The sequence below is a fragment of the Panthera leo genome, chromosome C1 (genome assembly GCF_018350215.1).
Source record: "Panthera leo isolate Ple1 chromosome C1, P.leo_Ple1_pat1.1, whole genome shotgun sequence".
NCBI lineage: Eukaryota > Metazoa > Chordata > Mammalia > Carnivora > Felidae > Panthera > Panthera leo.
In genome coordinates, this window is record NC_056686.1 from 74,562,967 (window position 1) to 74,585,435 (window position 22,469).

At 39.0% G+C, this 22,469-nt stretch overlaps 1 protein-coding gene across 2 annotated transcripts in view; it reads left to right on the plus strand.

Moving 5' to 3' along the window:
* The first annotated feature begins 21,055 nt into the window (after nucleotides 1-21,055).
* PKN2 (protein kinase N2) overlaps nucleotides 21,056-22,469 on the plus strand; it is a 129,236-nt gene continuing 127,822 nt past the window's right edge. For both annotated transcript variants that reach the window (XM_042952655.1, XM_042952659.1), the window contains exon 1: nucleotides 21,056-21,440. In XM_042952655.1, the coding sequence (XP_042808589.1) occupies nucleotides 21,393-21,440 (48 nt within the window). In that variant the 5' untranslated portion in view covers nucleotides 21,056-21,392. The remainder of the gene's footprint in view (nucleotides 21,441-22,469) is intronic.

Below are 22,469 nucleotides of genomic sequence, written 5' to 3' on the forward strand. Positions count from 1 at the left end.
CAAAGCCTAGAGATGAGTTTTCCTGGAAAAGTTTATAGCACATAAATTTGCCTGCTTTGAGTCATAACAGCATATTTCCCTAGGCTTAAGAGGGGAGAAATACAAAGCTAAAAACAAAACCAAAAAAAAGTGAGAAACAACTGGTTTACACAATTGGGAAATGACTAATTTAAAATTGTGAATCATTATGCTTAATGGAATGGGCCCTGGACTGAAATGCAGAATATTTGCATTACTTGGCATTACTACTAACCTTGAGAACAAGTCCTTTGAAATTTCTAGGCCCTCATGTTCCCATTTATCACAAGAAAAGAGTTGAGCTGGAAACATAAGATTCCGGATAAGATTGATGTGTGGTCTTTTAACTTGCAAATTAGGTTGAGCCAAACGACAATGATATTAAACCAAAGATGGCAATTTCATATGCTTTAACATATCTAGGGTGGAGCTGACCCATTAGGCATGACCAGTCCAGGGGCTTTATCCCACTCCATCTCACAGTCAGCTTGCTTCATTTTTTCCAACTACAACTAGCCTTTCCTTCTCCAGGGCCAAAGCAGACCCACCTTCACATTGTTCAGGCTCTGTGATTTCAAATGGCAATAATTCCTTTCACTTCTAAATTTAAAAAAAGCTTGGAGAAGAACTCAGGTTGACATAGCTTGGATAATACCCTCATTTCAGCCAAACAATTCCATCAGAGTACTATTACTGGCTGGAAATGGATCATTTTGCTACCCCACTGACCAGAGGGATACAATAATGTGAATGACAACCATTAGTTCCCTAAAGTGTGGTACTGAACACACAAAAACTAGATACACATACATGTCTGTATATCTCTGCGTGTGTTGTGATTTAAAATATATTTCATTTATAGGGCGCCTGGGTGGCTCAGTCAGTTAAGTGTTTGACTTTGGCTCAGATCATCTGGCGGCTCATGAATTCAAGCCCCGCATCAGGCTCTCACTCTCAGTGCAGAGCCAGCTTCAGATCATTTGTCTCCCTCTCTTTCTGTTCCTCCCCTGCACGTGCACTCTCTCTCTCTCTCTCAAAAATAAATAAACATTAAAAAAATAAAATAATAAAATAAAATATATAATTCATTGATGAGGTGCCTGGGTGGCTCAGCTGGTTATGTGTCTGACTCTTGGTTTCAGCTCAGGTCATGATTTCATGAATCATGGGTTTGAGCCCTGCTCCCAGCGTTGACAGCATGGAGCCTGCTTGGGATTCTCTCTCTCCCTCTCTCTGCCTCTCTGTCTCAAAAATTATATATATATATATTTCATTCATTGAAAGAAGACATCATGACTAAACTAAACCAGAAGAGGGGCACCTGGGTGGCTTGGTCGGTTAATCGTCTGACTTTGGCTCAGGTCATGATCTCACAGTCTGTGAGTTCGAGCCCGTGTCAGGCTCTGTGCTGACAGCTCACAGCCTGGAGCCTGTTTCAGATTCTGTGTCTCCCTCTCTCTCTGCTCCTCCCCTGTTCATGCTCTGTCTCTGTCTGTCTCAAAAATAAATAAACGTTAAAAAAAATTTTTTTTAATAAATAAATAAACTAAACCAGAAGAAAGATAGATTTGGATTCAAAACCTTTGTGACTCAGGAAGTTATTTTCTTAATTTGAATCTATTTTCTCACCCAAAAAAAATCTATTATAAATACCTCAAATGGTTATTATGGGATTTTATGAAATCATGCGTGTGAAACTTCTTTGAAAATGTAAAGCAGTGCAGAAGTTAAGAAATCTTTCATTCAATAAAAATGTATTAAAAGGTCTACTGTGGGTTGTGAACTTTATCAGGTGCTAAGAATACTAAGACAAATACAATATGATACTGTTACCCTTAATAACATCACATAAGATCGGGATAACATCTGGTGTGTAAATAAGCTCAGCGCATATTTACTTTTTAAATATGTAACGTAAACCAAACATCTGACAACTGACTCAGAGTGTAGTAGTTTAACAAATTCAGGGATAGTTTATACACTATAGAAGAGAAATATTACTCAAAATTTGAGTGTAAAATAAATTTCTTTAAATTTTATTTTTTTAGTAATTGCTACCCCCCAATGTGGGGCTTGAACTCATGACTCTGAGATCAAGAGTCACATGCTCTTCTGACTGAGCCAGCCAGGCGCTCCTAAAGCGAATTTCTTTAAAGCATACCTGTCACTTGTTTTACTTCTACCCTTTCCACAGCAACAGCACTATGTCAGGTTCTGCTCACCTTTCCTTTCCTTTTTTTTTTTTAAGTTTATTTATTTATTTTGAGAGAGACAGAGACTTTGCTAGTGGGGGAGGGACAGAGAGAGTAGGAAGGAGACAGAATCCCAAGCAGGCTCCATTCTGCCAGCACAGAGCCTGACACGGGGCTTGATCCCACGAGCCTTAAGATCATGACCTGAGCTGAAACTAAGAGTCGGATGCTTAACCGACTGAGTCACCGACATGCCCTGGGTCCTGCTTACCTTTTCAACAAATGATTTATTGCCCAAGTTTAACATTGATTGCCTCAAAACTAGCCTTTTTCAAAACTGATCCTGTGGCTAGTACTCTAATGCATGTGTCTTGTCTCTATATACACTTAAACCTGAATACAGCAATTCTTACCCCACAGCCTCCCTCACACACTATCCTCAAACTCTTTCCAAACAAGTCAATTTTGAACTTGATTCATGTTAGTTTTTATTTTTATCTTTTCTTGGCACAATTCTCCTGTTAAATTATGCTGTCCCACCCAGGCTCGTGCTTGGAAAAGGGTTGATAAAACTGAGACTTGTCTGTGAAATGATCTCACAGTTCTCCAGCCATTCTGAATTTAAAATACCTGTTATCATTTGGGGCAGTCAAACTGATTTCTCATAGTGATTTACCTTCCCTTCATCCTGAAATACGTTCTGAAGTATGGCTTTTTGGAAATTTTAACAAGATTAGTTGTTGTTACAAATTATGAGATACTTTTTCAAGAACTTCCTGCTAAAAAATACTTGCTTGGTGTGTACACAAATTTGTATGCTAATCACATGTTTATTCAACATGAACTGGCCACATTGCAGTAAGTTCCCGCCTCCACCACAACTGTATAAAATTCCCAAACCTAACCCTGGCTTAGTGTTGTAATGCCACTGCTCAATGCTGGTAGGTTATACCTATTGCTCAGAGTTTTGTCGTGAGTTCTCAAAATTCTTTCACTGGCTTTGGGTATTCATTTCTTTTGTCAGCAAATATTTACTGAAGGTTTACTATATGCCATGTGCTGTTTTTGGCTAGGTGGATACAAAATTAATAAGGTACAGTTGTTGCCTTCGAGGCCCTTACAAAGTAAAGGAGACAGAACTAAAAAGACAGTGACAATAGAGGAGATGCAATGGACGATGGGAACTACCATCTGTCCAGCCTCCTCCTAGTTCCTTCAGGCAATTCCTCCCCCACCTCCTTGTTCTGAAAGGACCAGTCACAGTGGTTCAGGGATGGACGTGTAACTGTCCTAGACTAATCAAAGGCCTCCTCAGAACTTTTCTGCTGGAGTTAGGAGGGGAGGAATGTCCCAATGTTACTTCTGGATCATAAAATCCAAGCATGGAGACTGAAGCCTGCTAATGATTTTGCTTCCCATGTAAGTGCCAAATGAGAAGCTGCTGATGCCATTTTCCCCACCATGTGGAAAGAACCAATCTAGAAGATGCCAAAGCTGACACAGAGAAGGAGAGGAAAGCAAGACTTGAGAGATGAGGAAAGTCTTGCTGATCCCTGGGTCTGGTATTCCCAAGGCTGTCACTTCCCTGGACTTAGCAGCTAGGTGTGGCGGTAGGAAGTCCTGGATTGGTATGGTGGCTCCATGATCATCAGGGATCCAGGTTCCTTCCATCTTTTTTGCTCTGCAGTCCTTAACAATGACTTCCATCCTTGTGTAGCAACTACATTTTTTTTTTTTTTACATTTTATTTATTTTTGAGAAACAGAGTAAGACAAAGCATGAGCAGGGAAGGGGCAGAGAGAGAAGGAGACACAGAATCTGAAGCAGGCTCCAGGCTCTGAGCAAGCAGTCAGCACAGAGCCGGACGCGGGGCTCGAACCCACAAACTGTGAGATCATGACCTGAGCCGAAGTTGGACGCTCAACCGACTGAGCCACTCAGGCGCCCCAGCAACTACATTTTTTAGATGGGCAGAAGACTCTACCATTTTTTATAGTCCCCATCACTCCTTAATATCTCCCAGGCTGTGTTCTGTGTGTGGTGTCATTTATCCTCAAGCTCACAGTATTGTTTTCCTACTTCACTCATATACATAATCCCCCTATCCCCCATAGGTTTTGAGACTATGGTCCCTGATCAAAAGATAAAGGGATCTCTTCACTTAAATACATCCCCACTGAGCTTAAGCACGAGGTCTAACCAATTCTTTCTTGTAAAGCTTGTGGAGAAAAAGAAAAATAGCTGACCCACTAATGGCAATGTTGTCTACATCAAGGTCATGGGACAATGGTGTATCTATCTATTGTAAAGGATATGTGGTATATCCCAAGTAATTTCTATTTTTTTAAATATATTTTACTGTTTATTTGTTTTTGAGAGAGAGAGAGAACATGAATGGTAAGGGGCAGAGAGAGACACATACACACACAGAATCTGAAGTAGGCTCCAGGCTCCATGCTGTCAAAACAGAGCTGGATGTGGGGCTCAAACTCATGAACTACAAGATCATGACATGAGCCAAAGTCAGATGCTTAACCAGTTGAGTCACCAGGTGCCCCCCCCCCCAAGTAATTTCTTCCTAGATATAGATGTGCTTCTAAAGTGTGCTAATAGTGCTTTCTTTTTTTTAGAGAAGATTTAGGATCATTCCTATGATAACATTCTCTTGAATACTTGCATGCTTTATAAAATTAGAAGAAAAAGGGCCAGAATGACTGGTTAATTCACATAATATGAAGCCTATTTCTGAATATATATTCTTACATTTATGAATGTGCCACATATTTGAACTTCATCTTTTATGCGTAGCAGCAGCAGAATGTTGATAATGTAACCCCAAAGCAGATAGACATTATGGTAAAGCTCTGAATGGGATAGGGAATAGAAACCAATTGTCATCACTAAACAAGCAAGCGATCTCACTATTTATGTTAAGTGCCAACTGAGGTTAGTGTGTTGGCCAACTGGGCCCCTGTGAACTTTAGTATATGTCAGTAGTCTCTTGGGAAAGTAAGTCCCACTTTTTGATTAGGAAGAGAAGATTGAACTTGGGTTTGGAGACAAGGGGCTTACAGGTGAAGAGAGAGAGAGTAATCTACCTTTGACATCATGGCTCACTCCTCCAGTAATTTGAAAGGAGAAAACTATAAACCAAGGGATCTAAGGCTAGATGAGAATCCCAAATGAGAGATGCTATTGCCAGAGATGTGGACTCTGTTACAAGATTTAATGAATAGAAAAACAGAAAGACTCTGGGCATTCAGGTATAGCAGCTAGTCCTAACAATGGAAAAAAAGAAAACCAACCAAGAAAAAAAGTGCTGGGGAAATCCCAGAGAATTTAATGCTCATGTTGTCAATAGTAAGCAGACCCCAGAAGAAGAAAATTGCAGCTGATTTTGTAGAAATAGCTGATCTAAATATCCTGTGATTTAGGAGGATAGTTAATATGAGATATTATGAGTCTATGAGATATACTGGGGATCTTGACAAAGAAAGCAGCAATAGAAAAATAAGCGATGGATGTAAGAAACACTAATGAAGTAAATAACAGACAAAACTTGGTAATGGACAATGAGTGAGGTGGGAAGGGAGTGGAGAGATAGGAGTCAATCGTCACTTAAGTATTTTAGGCTTGGATAACCAGAAGAATGAAGACAATCTTCATAGAAGAAAAGAAAACCTGAAAGGGAGACTAATTTAAGGGGAAAGGTGATGTTCTCAGCTCTAGATAATTTGAGTTTGAGGTGAACGTGAAATATTCAAGAGATATACTCAGAATATTCAGTAAGATATAGGAAGTTTGAGGCTGAAGTTAATGAGAGGGGTCAGTCTAGAATTCTATATTGGGAGTTATCTCTCCATGATGTTACTAGAAGCTGAAAAAGTAGATAAAATCACTGAGGTAGCTGCTAAGGGTCAAAGATACTGTGCTAACCATAAATAGGTAGAATGAAGATAAATTATTGCCTCGAACTGGTGATCATTTATTGCCTATAGTATGAGACACAAAACACCAGGGAGCCTTGGTTTGAATTTGAATTTCAAAATTATATTAATTCAGTAAAGAAATTTAAATATACAGAGTAAGAATATTTGAATACTAGAAAGATGATCCTAACTAGTCTTATAAACTAAATCTAGTGTCAGCTACATTAAAATTCAAGATCTCCAGCCAATACTGAATGAATAGGTGGTCTTCACATAACATTTTTCCCTAAATCTATTTTCAATATATTTTTAAAGAAGACCTTTCAAGATTATTGCTGAATTTTCTTAATTTTATAGTTTTAAGTGAGACAAGTAAAATATGCCCTTTCAAGTATAAAGTTTAAAGAGTTTCCTGTAGTGTATAATCCAAAATACCTGTGTTAATGTTTAATTGTATAAAAAACATTATGCAAATGTTTAACTGAATAAGGAAGTAAGATGTCATTATTAATAATGACTTGTGAATATAATTAGAAATGAGTAATTAGGAAAAATATCACAGTAATAGAGAGTATATTTCAAAAGTAGTACATTGGGGATATGAAAATAAGCCCTTCATATGTCCTTCACGTGCTAGTAGAATGTACAGATGGTGTTCCTACCTCTGAAAGTGGTTTGAAATGAAAAGGTAGGGATAAAAGGATCACAATGATCCCCTAACTCCTTTGAGTAATTTTACTGTAAAATACTACATTCTATCTAGTACACAGATTTGAATAGACTAGGAATAGAATAAAATATATCTCCAGAGGAAGCTTTATCCCATGTAAAACAGGTTGTAATCTTATCCCCCAAAATCGTCTATAAAAAGGAGTTTTGCTGCATGTTATCAAAGAGGAAGATTTTATTACTATAAAGGAATATGTAGTCAATAAATATTAGGTGAGTCTTCAAAGTATGGCCTCGTTTGTCTGAAACCTAGCTCTGAGACCGGACCACTGGGTCCGAGGTCAAAAAGTAGGTTCTTGACTTACTCCTTATTTGTTGTCTTCTAGCTCTGAAAGGTGCCAGGCCTTCCTAGACGATGAATCAGCATAAATATTTTGAATGACTACTATGAGTGGGTGTAACAGAGAAAAAGAATAACCTGAGGAAGTATTCAATGTGGTGTCCACTTCAGTTGAGGACATGACAGAAAACCTAGAATTAATATAATGATGTCCCAAATCCTATTTTCCTAGGAATTGCCTCACTCTTCTTGTTTGGTTTCTGTACATGTCTTCTGCCTCAACCCGGATTTTTGTGTTCATAGCTGCATCAGTCCATGCTAGAGTTGAGAGAGCATAGACTCTGGAGCCAGGCAGCTGTGAATCCTAGTTCTGTCTCTTACAACATTGAAGCCTTGGGTATATCATTTAACTCCTCTAAGTTTGTTTCCTCGCCTATAAAATGTAAGCACTAGTAGTACTTTATAGGGTTATTGGGGGGATAAAATATAAAGCATTTAGAATAGTACTTGGCATAAATGTTTACTGTTGTAACAATAATATTATCATTATTATTGACATAAAAATGTATTTGACCCATGCAAATACACACACATACAAGTTATGTTTTTGTCAAATGAGATGGTTGGGTCCAGTAAGTATTCTGGTCAAGGGAAACAGGTAGGCAGAAAGAGAATCTTCACTTCAGTCTTAGGGAGTAAAAGTTAGAGCTACTATAGGTTCCCTAGAGGGAGGTAAAACTGAGTATGTGTTCTATTTAACTCCTATGTTCTACTGTTGTTTCATCCTTTTTGCTTCTTTGGTCTTTACTATTTTACTATTTGTGGCTCAGTTAAACACATGCCAATATGGTCAGACTGAGAAGTACAAAATAGTGCAACACAGTCAGGTAAATGCAACAACAGTAAAATTGTAGGGCAATTTGAACTAAAGCTAGAGCTCAAGTCTTCAACTCTGCCTGTTGGAAGTGGAAATGAACTTTTTTTTCTGTACCTTGGCTCATCATATTGATCAGATCCATAAGATAACTCAGATGAAGAGGCAAATGGGGTCCTAAAGCATTCCCTTGATATTTAAGAAAATTAAATTTGGATCACAATGTAAACATTGACAATTGCTGAACAGAGCTGAATAAATCATCCAATTAATCTAATTCTAATATATACATATATGAAAATTATTTCTCTTAATTTCAATTATTAAATGTAAAAATCAGATGGCTATTCTATTTTTGTTTATTTTTTAAAGTTTATTTATTTGTTTTGAGAGAGAGAGAAGGGGAGGATCAGAGAGAGAGGGAGAGAAAGGGAATTCCAAGCAGGCTCTGCACTGTCAGTGCAGAGCCCGATGTGAGCTGAGACTTATGAACTGTGAGATCATGACCTGAGCTGAAACCAAGAGCCGGATGCCCAACCAACTGAGCCGCCCAGGCGCCCATATTCTATTTTTAAAGTTGAGTTGGAAAACTGACAAATTTGACTGAAAAAAATGTATAGATTTGAGACAAGGAAGATTTTTAAGACCAATTTTAGAGGGAAAATATGGATATTTTTTCTTTTGAAAATTTTAAGGTGAGGACTGTTTTCTTGGGATGGGTTAGGTACAAATCACCTCAGTTATAGGCTTTTTTTAAAAACAAATATATATATATATATATATATATATATATATATATATATATATATATTTGAGAAAATAAATCCAAACCCTCAAATGAATAGAAGCTGTAGCTGTGGGATATTACCCATATTCTACATGTCTTACTTAACCAATCCATTTCAAGTTATTTCTAACCATATGGGGTAAATAAAGAAGGAGGTGAGTAGGGGAGGGCAGGGGGCCTAAGTCAGGGGAAAAAATGATGGTATATTGAAAAACATGTTCTGCCACTTCAAGATTTAACTTCTATTTGTCTACACGCTATGTCCATCAAAGAGACCACATCAATATCACAGCAAGTGCAGAGGGAATGAATATGTAGACAATCCTGACTATCACATATCATATCTTTCCCAGGAATGTCCTACCTTTAATCCATTAATACTGCCTTAGGCAAAGGCTGTCCTGCATACAGATTACAAACCAAAACTTTAACACCCTGAATCAGCTTTGCTTTTCATATAAGTCGTTATAGCTTCTGGACTCATTTACCTTTCAAGGAAAAACAAGTTAGTTGAGTGTATTATTATAGCTAAGGAATTTAAATTCTCGGAACATTTAAGTGATAGAAGGTCCAAATTGAAATCACCTTTCACTTGGTATCTGGGGCAAGTAAACAGGTGCTAATGAAAAATGACTCATTCAGAGTTGCCATTAACTAGAATAGCTAGTCTATATTAGGAACTGTTGAGAGGAGAAAACTATGTTAGGGTAATGGTTTTAGAAAGACAGTTCAAAAGTAAAAATTTGAGATAATGTGAAAGCTGTTAAGTGATCAACAGACTGTAAGAAATTATTTGCTTTATTATTCTGTTAACTCTATTCACATAATGCAAAACCAAGAAGTTGAAAATGAGAAAATTTAGCTTATCTACTTGTTATTGTAAGCACATATAACTGAATTTTAACATTATATACTTATACCTGAATAATCTACACAGTGAGCTTTGACATAATCACAGTATAAATGATCTTTAAAAATATTTTAAAATAACTGACCTAAAGGGGCACCTGGGAGGCTCAGTTAGTTAAGCATCCAACTTCGGCTCAGGTCATGACCTCCCAGTTTGTGAGTTTGAACCCTGCATCGGGCTCTGTGCCGACACCTTAAAGCCTGGAGCCTGCTTCAGATTCTGTGTATCCCTCTCTCTGCCCATCCCCCACTCATGCTCTGTCTTTCTCTCTCAAAAATAAATATTTTTAAAAAATTTTTAAAAACTGACCAAAAACATCTTAAATGAGCATTTAATTTTCCCTTATTTGATAACTGTCTGTGTCTGTACTGCTTTGTCTTTATTTACATATTGATGAATATATTATACACAGTGAATTTCAAATTTTAATATGGTTTGCTCAATATCAAAGTTTATAGTATAGTTCATTAATGTAACATATTTTATTAACTATCTCAGTCAAAGAATTATTTTTAATATTTAATTTAATATTTCAAATCAGGAAGGCATGCATTTTGTAGGTGAATAATTATTTACTCCAAATACAGACTTTATCAACATAAGAAAACAGTGAAAAAAAAAAGGATGCTGATAATATAGGAAGCCACTGACCAAAATCCATGAAGAATTTATACTAAGATAAATATAACCCAGAACAAATTTAAAAGCACATCATATTCTTTTGAGCAAAAGTCCTTAAAATCTGTTGATACTTATAATAGGTGGAATAATATCATTATACCTACAATCTTATATGGCCTTTAATAAAAATTAATTTGTAAGGTCAATCATTTTCATTCTTTGTTTTATTATAGTTTTGAGCTTTCCATTCTTAGCATGTAAAAAATAGGAAGCATTTCTCCATGTAGAAAATGAACTCATGAGAAAACTCTTGAATATCTTCTCGCAGCCCCGATTTCAAGTCAATAGATTAAGTGTCCACATTGTTTGCAACTAAGTCACAGCTGTTTAAATTGCTTCAGAAATGTTTAGCAGATTGCTTTATAGCAGGATAACACAGTGTGAACCATAGTTTCTTGAATACATCTTGCTGAGAGTTTATCTCATTCAAATGATGAAGGCAGCTGAAGCATGGTATTTGAATCATCCACATTTTGCTCTAATAAAGAAGAACTTTTGGAAGCTCTCGTCGTGATAGGCAGCATACTAAAGCAATTGAAATGTGGATCTTATATTTTACACCATTCAAACTGCTTGCGTATATGTGTGTGGTGATAAGATACTTTAAAAATAAAATTTCATTTGGTGAGAGGCTTACAGTTAAACTGTAAAAGTAATACACAGATCATGTGAACTACCAGCATATAAAAATAAATATGCAAATGACTGTAATACTCTTTTCCAAAATAGCATCTTTAATAGGCAACCCTTCATAAGAATCATTATAAAGTGACATATTTTAAAGCCATCTTTATATTTTATAAGTACTTATAACTAGCAGTTCTTATTTTTAATTAGAAAATACACGTGTTTTCAGGCAAGCCTAAATAAACTGAATACCTGAATAAAATGTGAACACGAAGAATGGGAACATATATTTATATGCTTACTATAAATTTAAAAAAAATTATCAATCAAACAAATTCTCACCAAGTACTTTCTACCTATAATGAGTTTTACATTTACTAAATGCTGTGGAAATTATAGAAGTCTGACATATTATTTTTATCACTCAAGAAGCTTAAAATCTACTTGGGAAACATAAGAGTGATTATAACTGGGTCCTAAGGCTTATAGATATAACCCCAGTAAACTACAGGTACTCCATAAATATTGCCAAATGAGTGAATAAATTAGAAAAGCTAAACTTTCTTTTAATTGATTTGTTTGGAGAATTTCAATTAAATATTTCAAAAAAATCTATTAGTGACAAGTTTTGGAAAGGGGCTTATCTAAATATCCAGCTTGGAATGTGTGTTCCAATTTATGTTGCCGTGTATATCTATTGTTACCCCTGTCTCTAAAGCAAACAAACCATTTTATTATGCCCACAAATTTGGTTTGAGAATTTAGACAGGGGATAGCAGGAATTGTTTGTTTCCCTCCATGATGTCTGTGGCCTCAAGTAGGATGATTCCAACATCTGGTGACTTGAACAAATGGGGGCTAGAATGTCTGAGAAGGGAAGGTCTGTTACCAAGATAACTTCTTCACTCACCTGTCTGGTGCCTGGGCTGGGATGATTTGAAACGTAGGCTCAGCTGGGACTCTTGAGCAGAACACCGACATATGCCCTCACTATGATGCTTTGGCTTCTCAAGGAGTGGCGGTTGTGTCCTAAGAAACTTTACAGGGAATAGTCTAAGACAGCAATCAATTAAACATAGGAACGCTTGCTATGAGTGTTAAAAAAAAAAAAACAACCCATGGTCCCTTTTTTTTTTTTTTTAACAGATACAATGAATATTATTTACTCTAAGACTCAGAGAATCTGATGTAGAATTGGAGCTTTCATATTCAAATTTGAGAAGTAGAACACTTTGCTGATTGCAAAACTCATTGGCTAAAAAGTCTATGTGATGGATACTGTGAATTGTCCATCAATGTCCACCTTGCTTCTTGTTCAGTAAATGAGTTGTTTTGGGGTCCATGACTAGTTAGAAAGCACATTTCTCAGCCTCGCTTAAAGCTAGATGTGGTCAAATGAGGACATTTTCACAACAGAATGGGAGCAGAAATGATGTGTACTAATTTTGAGCCTGGGCTTGAAGACATAGGACATTAGATCCCCTGTGCTCTCTTTTCTTTCATAAAGGTAGACCATGGAGTTCCTTGACCCATCTTCAACCAGGCAGTTGAGAATAATGCCAAAGCAGATAGTACAACAGTAAGATAGAAGGAACCTGGATCCTTGGATGGCCTCATGGAGCACAGCCAGTCTGATGACTTGGATTGCTTACCTTGTGTAATCCTCATGTGTGATAGAATAATAAATCTCAGTGTTCTCTGTACCATGTGTTTGGAGGCTCTTCGCTACAAAAGTTGAGCTTTACCCTAATTCAGATATTAGATACACATTATTAACAGCTGGGTGCTTAAGAAATGACTGTAGGAAAAGACACCTCCCTGTCATCCACCAGGGACAAACCCTTTAAAATGTATGGTATGACTGATGTACAACTTCTTTGTACCTATTAATTTTTATCACTATTCACTGTTGTAAAATAATTTTCCTTTAAAGGAAGCACTACTAAAAAAAATTTAAAAAATAAAAAAAAATAAAGGAAGCACTACTAGTAAACAGTAAGGTTTTACATAAATTTTTTCACGCCTGTTTTTTTTTTTTCCATTTTCATAAGGACAACTGAAATGTCTCATGTGCCACACCAATGTTTCAAATGAAAGTCCAAAAGCTTGTGATTATTTTGGCATGATAGTAGATCTTAAACTCTGGAAGCACAGGCATCACATTCTTATATTCACATGTAGCGAAGCTTTACTAATCCAGAATCATCACAGGCAGCCTTCGAAATTAGAACAGCAGATCTCCAAGTGTGGTTCAGGGGATCTGCAAAGTCAAATTTATTTTCACCATACTAAGATGTTACTTGCCTCTTCACTCTTATTATCCCAAGGTACAAGGAAGAGTTTTTCAGAAGTTGTATGATGTGGGATGAGGTTCTCACAATGAAATATGAGCTTGTATATTCTGTGTTTTAAAAATTCTTCACTTTTGGGGTGCCTGGGTGGCTCAGTTAGTTAAGCTCTGACTTCAGCTCAGGTCACGATCTCACAGTTTGTGAGTTTGAGCCCTGTGCTGGGCTCTCTGCTAACAGCTTGGAGCTTGGAACCTGCTTCAGCTCGCGCTCTCTCTCTCTCTCTCTCTCTCCCTCCCCTTCTTGCACTCTCTCAAAAATACACATTAAAAAGAAATCCTTCACTCTTAACTTCTAGTACAGTAAACATCAGGAGACATAACCCATAAAAACAAAACCTCTTTGGAGTCTGATAGTTTTTTTAGCATTATTTTTGAGAGAGAGCACGAGCAGGGTAGGGGCAGAGAGAGAAGGAGACACAGAATCTGAAGCAGGCTCCAGGCTCTGAGCTGTCAGCACAGAACCTGACATGGGACTCAAACCCACAAACTGTGAGATCATGACCTGAGCCGAAGTCAGACACTTAACTGATAGAGCCACCCAGGCGCCCCTGGAGTCTGATGATTTTTAAGAGTATAAATGGATCCTGATGGTTAACACAAAAAGTTTAACTTCTCAATGACTGTTAAAAGCTTACTTTCTTTTTCTTTCTTCAAATACATAAAACCTAAAATGTTACCATTCATTTGGTGATTAGGTACCACGCTAAGAAAATGGTATTTTCTGATATCTCTTTGAGGAGAACATGCATATTTTGGGGAGAACTTTCCAATTTTTTTTCTAACGTTGTATTTATTTACTTATTTATTGAGAGAGAAAGCACACACATGTGCACACATAAGCAGGGGAAGGGCAAAGAGAGAGGGAGACAGAGGATCCAAAGCAGGCTGTGTGCTGACAAAAGAGAGCCCGACACGGGGCTCGAAACCACCAACCTTGAGGTCTTGACCTGAGCCGACATCAGACACTTAACCAACTGAGCCATCCAGGTACCCCAAACAATCTTATTTGTAATAACAGTTAAGAATCAGAAGAACCTGAGTATAGTTAAACCATAACAGCCTAGAAAAGGAACAGAATTTTCTTGTTAACCTGTTGAGGGTGGAAAAAGAGAGGTAGGCTCAGATTCAAAGTGAAAGGCATCACATCCCATAGTGTGACTGCTCTTAAATTTTTGGTGCAAGTTAATGAATTCACAGATGGTTGATGACAGTTGGTATTGGGTAACTGGTAATGGGTTGAGCATCAGGTCCATATCAATATAGGCATAACCAAGGGACATAAGCAGTGGGGGGAGTGTTGTGGGAGTATGTTATAGGGAGAGAGAAGCAGGCAAGCATGTGTAAATAACCAGTCACAGTTCCAAAAATTGAATTGGGGAAATGAGGCTCAACTTTAGAGGCTATAAAACAAGGTTACCTAATTTTCTGAGGGACAGGGGAGTCCCTAGCTGATGGTTATACTAAAACATTTCTGGAAAACATACAGAAACACACACACTATCCACTCACAAGAGATACTATTATAGGCCATATAAGAAATATGGATGTTTTCTAGTAGCTTTAAGTCTAGCAGGAGAACAAGGTTGTATACAAGACTTCACAACGAAATATAGGTGCCCAAATAGATGTATCAGGAAAGTGTTGTGGGAAGGTTCGTATCAGGTTTAATGTATACTTGATGTTTATAATTTATACATTTGCTGGTGTCAGGGTCTTTGGGGGAATGATAAGTACACTGGGTAGAGAAGGAATCGTTGGAAGAGGAGACAACACAAGTTAAACTGTTCCTACTTCCTTCTACAGTATAGCCAGGGTATATCACTTTACCACTTTTCACTGATGGTTTTCACCTTGGCTCAATGGCCTATTTAGGGCTGTTGGCTTGAACACATTCTCACACACACACACACACACACACACACACACACACACACACACACACACGTTTAAACAAAGATGGGAGACTCATTAGGAGAGTCCAGAAAACACGAGAACAAACAGAGATGAGTAGCTGGACTTCCCAGAAGACAGGAGCCAGAAAATGGTAAGACCTCAGAAACCAATTCAGCTACATTTCTTCCACCATCCTAGGATTACATAGTCTCTCACCGCTGCTTCTCTTTGCACATCATTAGATCCTCCTATCTTATACATTTATTGGGTTCTCCCCATTTTCAGTGCCATGATCCTATTATAAAGTACTATCCTTTTTTGCCTGGAAAACTGAAATGACCTCCCAATTTTTCTCTCCAAAACCACTCTCGCCCATTTCTAATCTGTTGTTCTCATTACAGCCAGAGAGGTTTTTTTTTTTTAATGGAAAATGTATTCAATGGTTTTCTATTGCTCCTAGGACAAACATCAAAATCTTCAGCATGGTATGGAATTGGATTACTCTTCGCCCACATTCGGTACCTCTGGTTATTATGTCCCTCACTGTCAGAGGATTATATAACGCTGCCCCTTTTTACTCTCAGGAATGGCAACGGTTTTGCTGATGAACAGGGAAAGTGAAATGTGAGCACACACTTTAAGAACTCGTGGGGGATTTATCACTTTTCTTTTCCTTCTGCCAAGGCCATGACAATGTTCCACATAGAGACCACTCTCAGCCTGAGTTCAGAGAGAAGATGACATGGAGCACAGCCATAGTGGCATATAGCATGAGAGATAAATAAACCATATTGCGGATTTTTGAGACTGAGATTTTCGGAATCATTTATTACTCAGCATAACCTACATGGTAGGTTAGCCTTTCAGTGCTTACACAAGTTGCTCTCTCCTGCCTTAGAACTTTATCTATGTTCTTCTGTCTCCTTGGAAAGTTCTTTATACCCTTTTTTGCCCAGTTAACATTTACTCACCAGTGAGATCTCAGCTTAAATGTGAAATACTCAGGAAAGGACTGCCTGATCTATGTTCAAAGTACCCTGAATTCACCTTCTTTCTCATTATGTTTCTTTAAATTATAAGTTTAACTTATATAATAATATAACATATATTACGTTTATATATCATGTATATTATATATATTAATAATATAACTTGTATAATAAGTTTAACTTATAATAAGTTAATTATAAGTTTAGCTAAATTTTCTAGAACTAAATTGTAAGACAAAGACCAGATATGCCTTAGTAACCATTATATTTCCAGTGACAGGAAGAAAGAACTTCTTTTCTCTTTCCAAAGAGCAGATTTTTCTGCATCTTTGAACATATGACAGAAAATGGCCCTTCTAGGGTGCCTGGATGGCTTAGTCTGTTGAGGGCCTGACTCTTGATTTGGGCTCAGGTCATGATCCAAGGGTTGTGGGATCAAGCTCTGTGTCAGGCTTTGCACTGAGCATGGAGCCTGCTTAAGATTCTGTTCCTCTGCCCCTCTCCCCTGCTCATGCAATCTCTCACTAAGAAAAGAAAAAAAAAAAAAAAAAGGTCACTCTAGTTCTTGAACCACCACACCTCCCACTCCAGGGCCACCAGTTGATCAGTATTCCAATATTTTTTATTTCCAAATTCATGGAGTGAGAATCTTGCTGGCTAAAGTTAGACACGTTCTATTGAGGTCCATCCACAGTTTACTGAAAGATCCAGGTCAAGCCCAATCAACATGGCTACAGAGACTTCTTCTCAGGGGATAGGGAAATTTCCAGGAAAGAAGCTAAACAGATACTCCAAAAGTATCTGCTACAGTCACTACAGCTGACTCTGTTGTGGCCTTGACTTTAACCATCTTGTTCTCAAAATTATCATCATCCATACAAGGAACATCCCTATAGGGGGCTCCTTAAGAAAAGCTTGGTGACCAAGTAGTTCTGACTCTGTCTCCCTGACTTTTGTCTCTCCTTTGGGAGTCTGGTACTTTGATTACCACTGCTACTTCACTTTGATCCCTTGGAGGTAGGGGGTTACTCTCTTTTCTATCAACACTAACATTGAAAAACAATAACAAAACAAAAACAAAAACAAAAACCCTTTCCTTGATTCTCCATAATGTTCTCGGGATAAGCTAGAATTTTCAAAAACATTTTAATAAAAGTTAAGGAAGAGCCAAAGGGAAATGAAAAACACAAGACAATAAAAACACTCACAAAGTAAAGGTTTCTAACTCTTTCCCTGGATATACAGTTCTTATCTCATTTCATTTGGGATCTAAGGGAAGAGAGGAGCCTTATCATCTGAATATCTGAATGTCTGTTTTTCACCAAGAGAACAAAAATAACAACAAAATAAAGTTCAGCTCTACTAGGATGTTTTCTGTAACATTTTTTCTCACTTAAAAAGTAAAATATAAAATAACATTTTCTAATTATTATTAATTGAAACTTTCTATATGTTCAGTCATTTCCACTTTTTTTATGTTCAGTCATTTCCACTTTTTTTTTTTTAAATAAGATTTTTTAAGTAATTTCTACCCCCAACATGCGGCTTGGATCCACAACCCTGAGATCAAGAGGCATGTGGTCTACCAGCTGAGCCACCCAGGCACCTTGGACACTTTAAGCTCTTAAAGACCTTTCGATATCTATGAAAAACTTTCAAAAGCACCCACATAGCCAGTGATACAATCCAGATATTTTTTGGTCTTTAACTTCTCACATGGACATTTGTTAAAAACAACAACAAAGCTTTCCTCTTTATTGTTAATATAAATTAGAACATAACTGGAGCTAACATATGTAGGATTCCTGAAAACCATTTGCAAATAGAGACTAAATACAACATATCTAAATCAACATGATATGAGTTTCCATTAAAACTTTTTCAAGTGTGCTTCATTCTGATAAGTATGTCCCATGCCCTATTACATTTTTTTTTCCCCTAAACAGAAACCGTGAGCTGGGTAGTAGTTTTTAGCTTAAACTAATTTATTGTTTAAACCATCATATTTTCCAGATTTTCAAGCAGTTTTGATATTGTATTGGCCTCCCTTTTGTATGCACTATTTTCCTCAGCATACCTAATCAGAATTCCTATAAGTTTAAAAACTTTTTGTATTTGTTACTTATATTTACATGTGATATATAAAATTATTATCAATACTCTACCCCTAGAAATATGTACAGTTTGAAGTCTTTTTCTGTGGCAAAAAAAATGAGGGACTATAATGCTTTGTGTTCAGTATAACTGAGGATTCTATTTTAAAGTACTTATAGTAGCATGGTGTAGGTTCAAAGAAGTCTAGGACTGGCAATTATATTTAGGTTCTGGTCTTCATCTCTGCCACTAAGTAAAATAATGTTGCCATGCTCCCTATTAGTTAAGTCAATTATGGCTTATTTTCATTCACATATATTAAGAGTCAGGCTAGACATTTTAATTTTTTTTATTTAAAATTTTTTTTAATGTTTATTTATTTTTGAGAGACAGAGAGACAGACTGCGAGCGGAAGAGGGGCAGAGAGAAAGGGAGACACAGAATCCAAAGCAGCCTCTAGGCTCTGAGCTGTCAGCACAGAGCCTGATGTGGGGCTTGAACTAACAAATTGTGAGACCATGACCTGAGCCGAAGTTGGGTGCTTAACCGAATGATCACCCAGGCGCCCCAAGAGTTAGGCTAGACATTTTAAGTCTCTTCTAATTCTAAAATTCCAGAGTGCTAAATTGAACATTCTCTCTCATATTTAAATTTATTTTTAAAAGAATGTTCATTGACTGTGTTTCTAAGTCCTTACACAGGTTTATTTATTTATTTATTTATTTATTTATTTATTCATTCATTCATTCATTCATTCATTCATTTAGTAGGTTTCACGCCCAGGGCAGAGCCCAATACCGGACTTGAACTCACAACCCTGAGATCAACAGTCTGCTGCTTAACCGAATGAGCAACCCAGGTGCCCAATAGGTAACTTTTTTTTTTAAGATTTTATTTTTAAGTAATCTCTACACCCAACCTGGGGTTCCAACTTACAATCCTGAGAGTTGCATGCTCTACCACTAAGCCAGCCAGGCACTCTCTTACATAGGTAATTTTTAATTCCACCATTAAGCACCAACTATGTGCATGTCGGCCATGTCAAATCCATTCAAGAGTAAGACAACGCAAAAATAAGCAAAATATATCTGCATGCATTTAATGCCACTGAGTCGTACATTTAACACTGTTCAAATGGTAAATTTTATGTTATGTATATTTTAACACGCTAACATTATATATGGGTATACATATCTGAATACAGTGCTCCCCTAACATGTTGTGCCTACCATTTAAAACTGCCTCATATTTATTTGGACACACGTCTTTCTCCAAAGAATATAATCACTCCAGGAACAAGGACTGTCTTAATCTTAGCTGTAACTCCAGGGCCTGTAACACTGGCTCTTAGTTACAAGGAAGGGCAATTATCTCTTGGCTTTTCCAAGTGTTGCTATTGCATATATTTTAATTATCATTTCAATCAAAGAAATGCATTAAACACATAAGATGTTGTAAAATTTTAAAATACACACTAGAAAAAAATTTCTTATCACATATTATGAGTTGGAGTTCAGAAACTCATAGTGGTCATTAAACTCTATCTTCAACAAATGTTTGTCAAATTAATGCAGGAGACTTGAGAAGACAAAAAGATAAACACAAGTCCTAGCATTAGCCCAGCAGAGCTCACATGGAGTGTAAGATAAATACATAATATTCTACTTCCTAAGAAGTATGCCTATTATGCGTTTCAAGTAGCTATCTCACTAAATAACCCCTAACATTCCCCAAGTAGCTTTTAACAAAGCCACTGTATTCCAGTCTCAATCTAAAGTTAGGCAGCTGCCTAGAATATCCAGGCTGAATATTTTGCTGAGACAAAACAAAAGCTACCTGTTGGAGACTTTATTGACATTCCCAAATACTACACTGTCATTTTCTTAAACGAAAACGTACACTACTTAGCTATGTTACTCATAGGTCAGCTTGGATGTTTACTGCATCCAAAGTTGGCCTTTTTTCCAATTCGCGGGGATGATCTGCCCCACTTTCTTCAGTTTATATTCAAGAATTAATCAGATTCTGCACTTAGTGGAGTTCCACAGCCCAAACCATAGTAGTTCAGCCCTTGGGAAAAGGGCATCTTAAAGGCTGTAGGTTAAGGACTGCCAGAGATACCGAGCGCTTACATTTCTTGAAAAGTACAAACCACACCCCAGTTTAGCTAGCTGTGCACCTAACTGGTCAGATTGGCGCACTGGGGGTGGGAGAGAGAAAAAGGCAAGATTAGCAGCTTGGGTCGATAAGGGGCAGGAGAATAATAAAATTTGAGCCCCGAAACTCTTTTAAGTATAGAGGTTAGAAAGGCGCTCGTTTAACGTTAGGCCTAAACTTCAACAAGAAAAAAGAAGTGGCGCTGGGGGGGGGAAAGCTCCCGAGTTATACTGTTCACCGTGGGGCCGTTAAACGCAGCAGAAAAGCGGGCGTGTTTTTTCTTCCTCTTCCCGCCTCCCAAGAGACGAGAGCCCAGTCCTTTCCCCTCGTTTTCACCCCGGCGGGGTCCAATGGCTGCCGCCGCCGCGGAGCCGGGTCGGAAAGCGCCCCGCCCCCCGCGATGCTCCCGCCCCCGGGGTCCTCTCCGCCCCACCTCCCCCTCGCCACTGGAGGTAGCGGCCGCGGCCGTCACGTGTTCTGGCAGCCGCCAAGTGAGGCCGCTTTTGCGACGCAGTGACAGCCAAATGGTGCGACAGGAGGAGCTGCAGCTGCGGCCGCAGCGCCCCGCAAGGAGAAGCTTGAGGCGGCTCCTGGCGTCACCCAGAGGGAGCGACTGAACGAACAGAATCCGGCGCGGGCGGGCGGCGGCGGCGGCGGCGGGCGGGCGGCGAGGGGGAGCCCGCTCCGAGTGCCTTCGCTCCCCGCCGCGCTCCATGAACCGGGCGAAATAAGCCGCGCCTCCAGAAGGGGCTGCGCCTCCATGAATCCCTAGCTTTTTTTTCTTTCGCTCCCCGCTCCTCACCCCCCACCCCGCGTCCCGTCCCGCCTTCTCCCTTCGCCAGCGGCGGCCGCGGCCAGGTGCGGAGTCCAGAGCGGAGCGCAATGGCGTCCAACCCCGAACGGGGGGAGATTCTGCTCACAGAGTTGCAGGTAAGGGCCGCGGCCCGGGCGGGAGGCGCTGGCGGAGAGAGGGAGAAAGTCTGGCGAGGGGTCGGGGGCCCAGGGACGCCGTGCGGCCGCCGCGCCCCTAGCCCGCTAAGTGCGGAAACTCGGGGATGTCACTCGGGAACCGCTTCCTTCGGGAGCCGGACTCTCTTCCCCCGCCAGAGCTCTGGCCTGCCACCCCTTTAATTTGACTCTGCCTGCCAGTGGGACCCCATCTGTGTCGGCTGTCTGCAGCCGGAGTCTGCTCCCACCCGGTCCCCGGAGCGGCCAGCTCACCGCCCCCTCCTTGGTGTCAGAGCCGCCCGCGGACGCCCCTGCAGCCCCCTCCCTCCGCCCGGCCAGGCCCCGCCCCGCCTTTCCCTCGTACACCGCTCCTTAAACTCCTTTGAATGACTCCCAAGCTGTTTTCTCGTCCCTCCCCTTCCCCTCAGACTCCGCACAAAGAGCGCCCCCATAACTTCCAGCCCCCGGACAAGTTTTAAAAAAACAAAACAAAACAAAAAACCGTGCCTCACTAAATGCTTGCCTAACTTCACTAGCCCTCTTCAGGTGACCGCCGAATTTCTTTAATATGAAGGCTGCCCTTTTTCCCTCCCTCTTTTCTTTCTTTCTTTTTTTATTAACCAGATGATAGCTGTATGGTCCTCTTGTCTACTGCTCCCTACTCAGATCTGGAAACTTAGATGCTGATGCTTTTCAGACTTTCATTTTCCCTCCCGTTTGGACACCAGAGAAAGAGCTACAGAAGTTGTTTACAAATGAGCAAGCAGTGGGCTAAGGGAAAGTGTTGGGCACCACATGTCTGCAGGAGACGAGGACAAAATAGATCCCTTCGTTACTTAAGTCTATGTCGAGTAGCAGTATCATTGTTTTCCATTTACGGCTAGATATTTAATGATGTAGGCACGATTTTTGTCCTTAAGTCTGTGATGTACAGGGGTACCTACACTACTGTGTTGAGTTTATTTTTATTACTTTGGAGTTTTCGAGAGACGTTCACATTTGGCTTAAAAT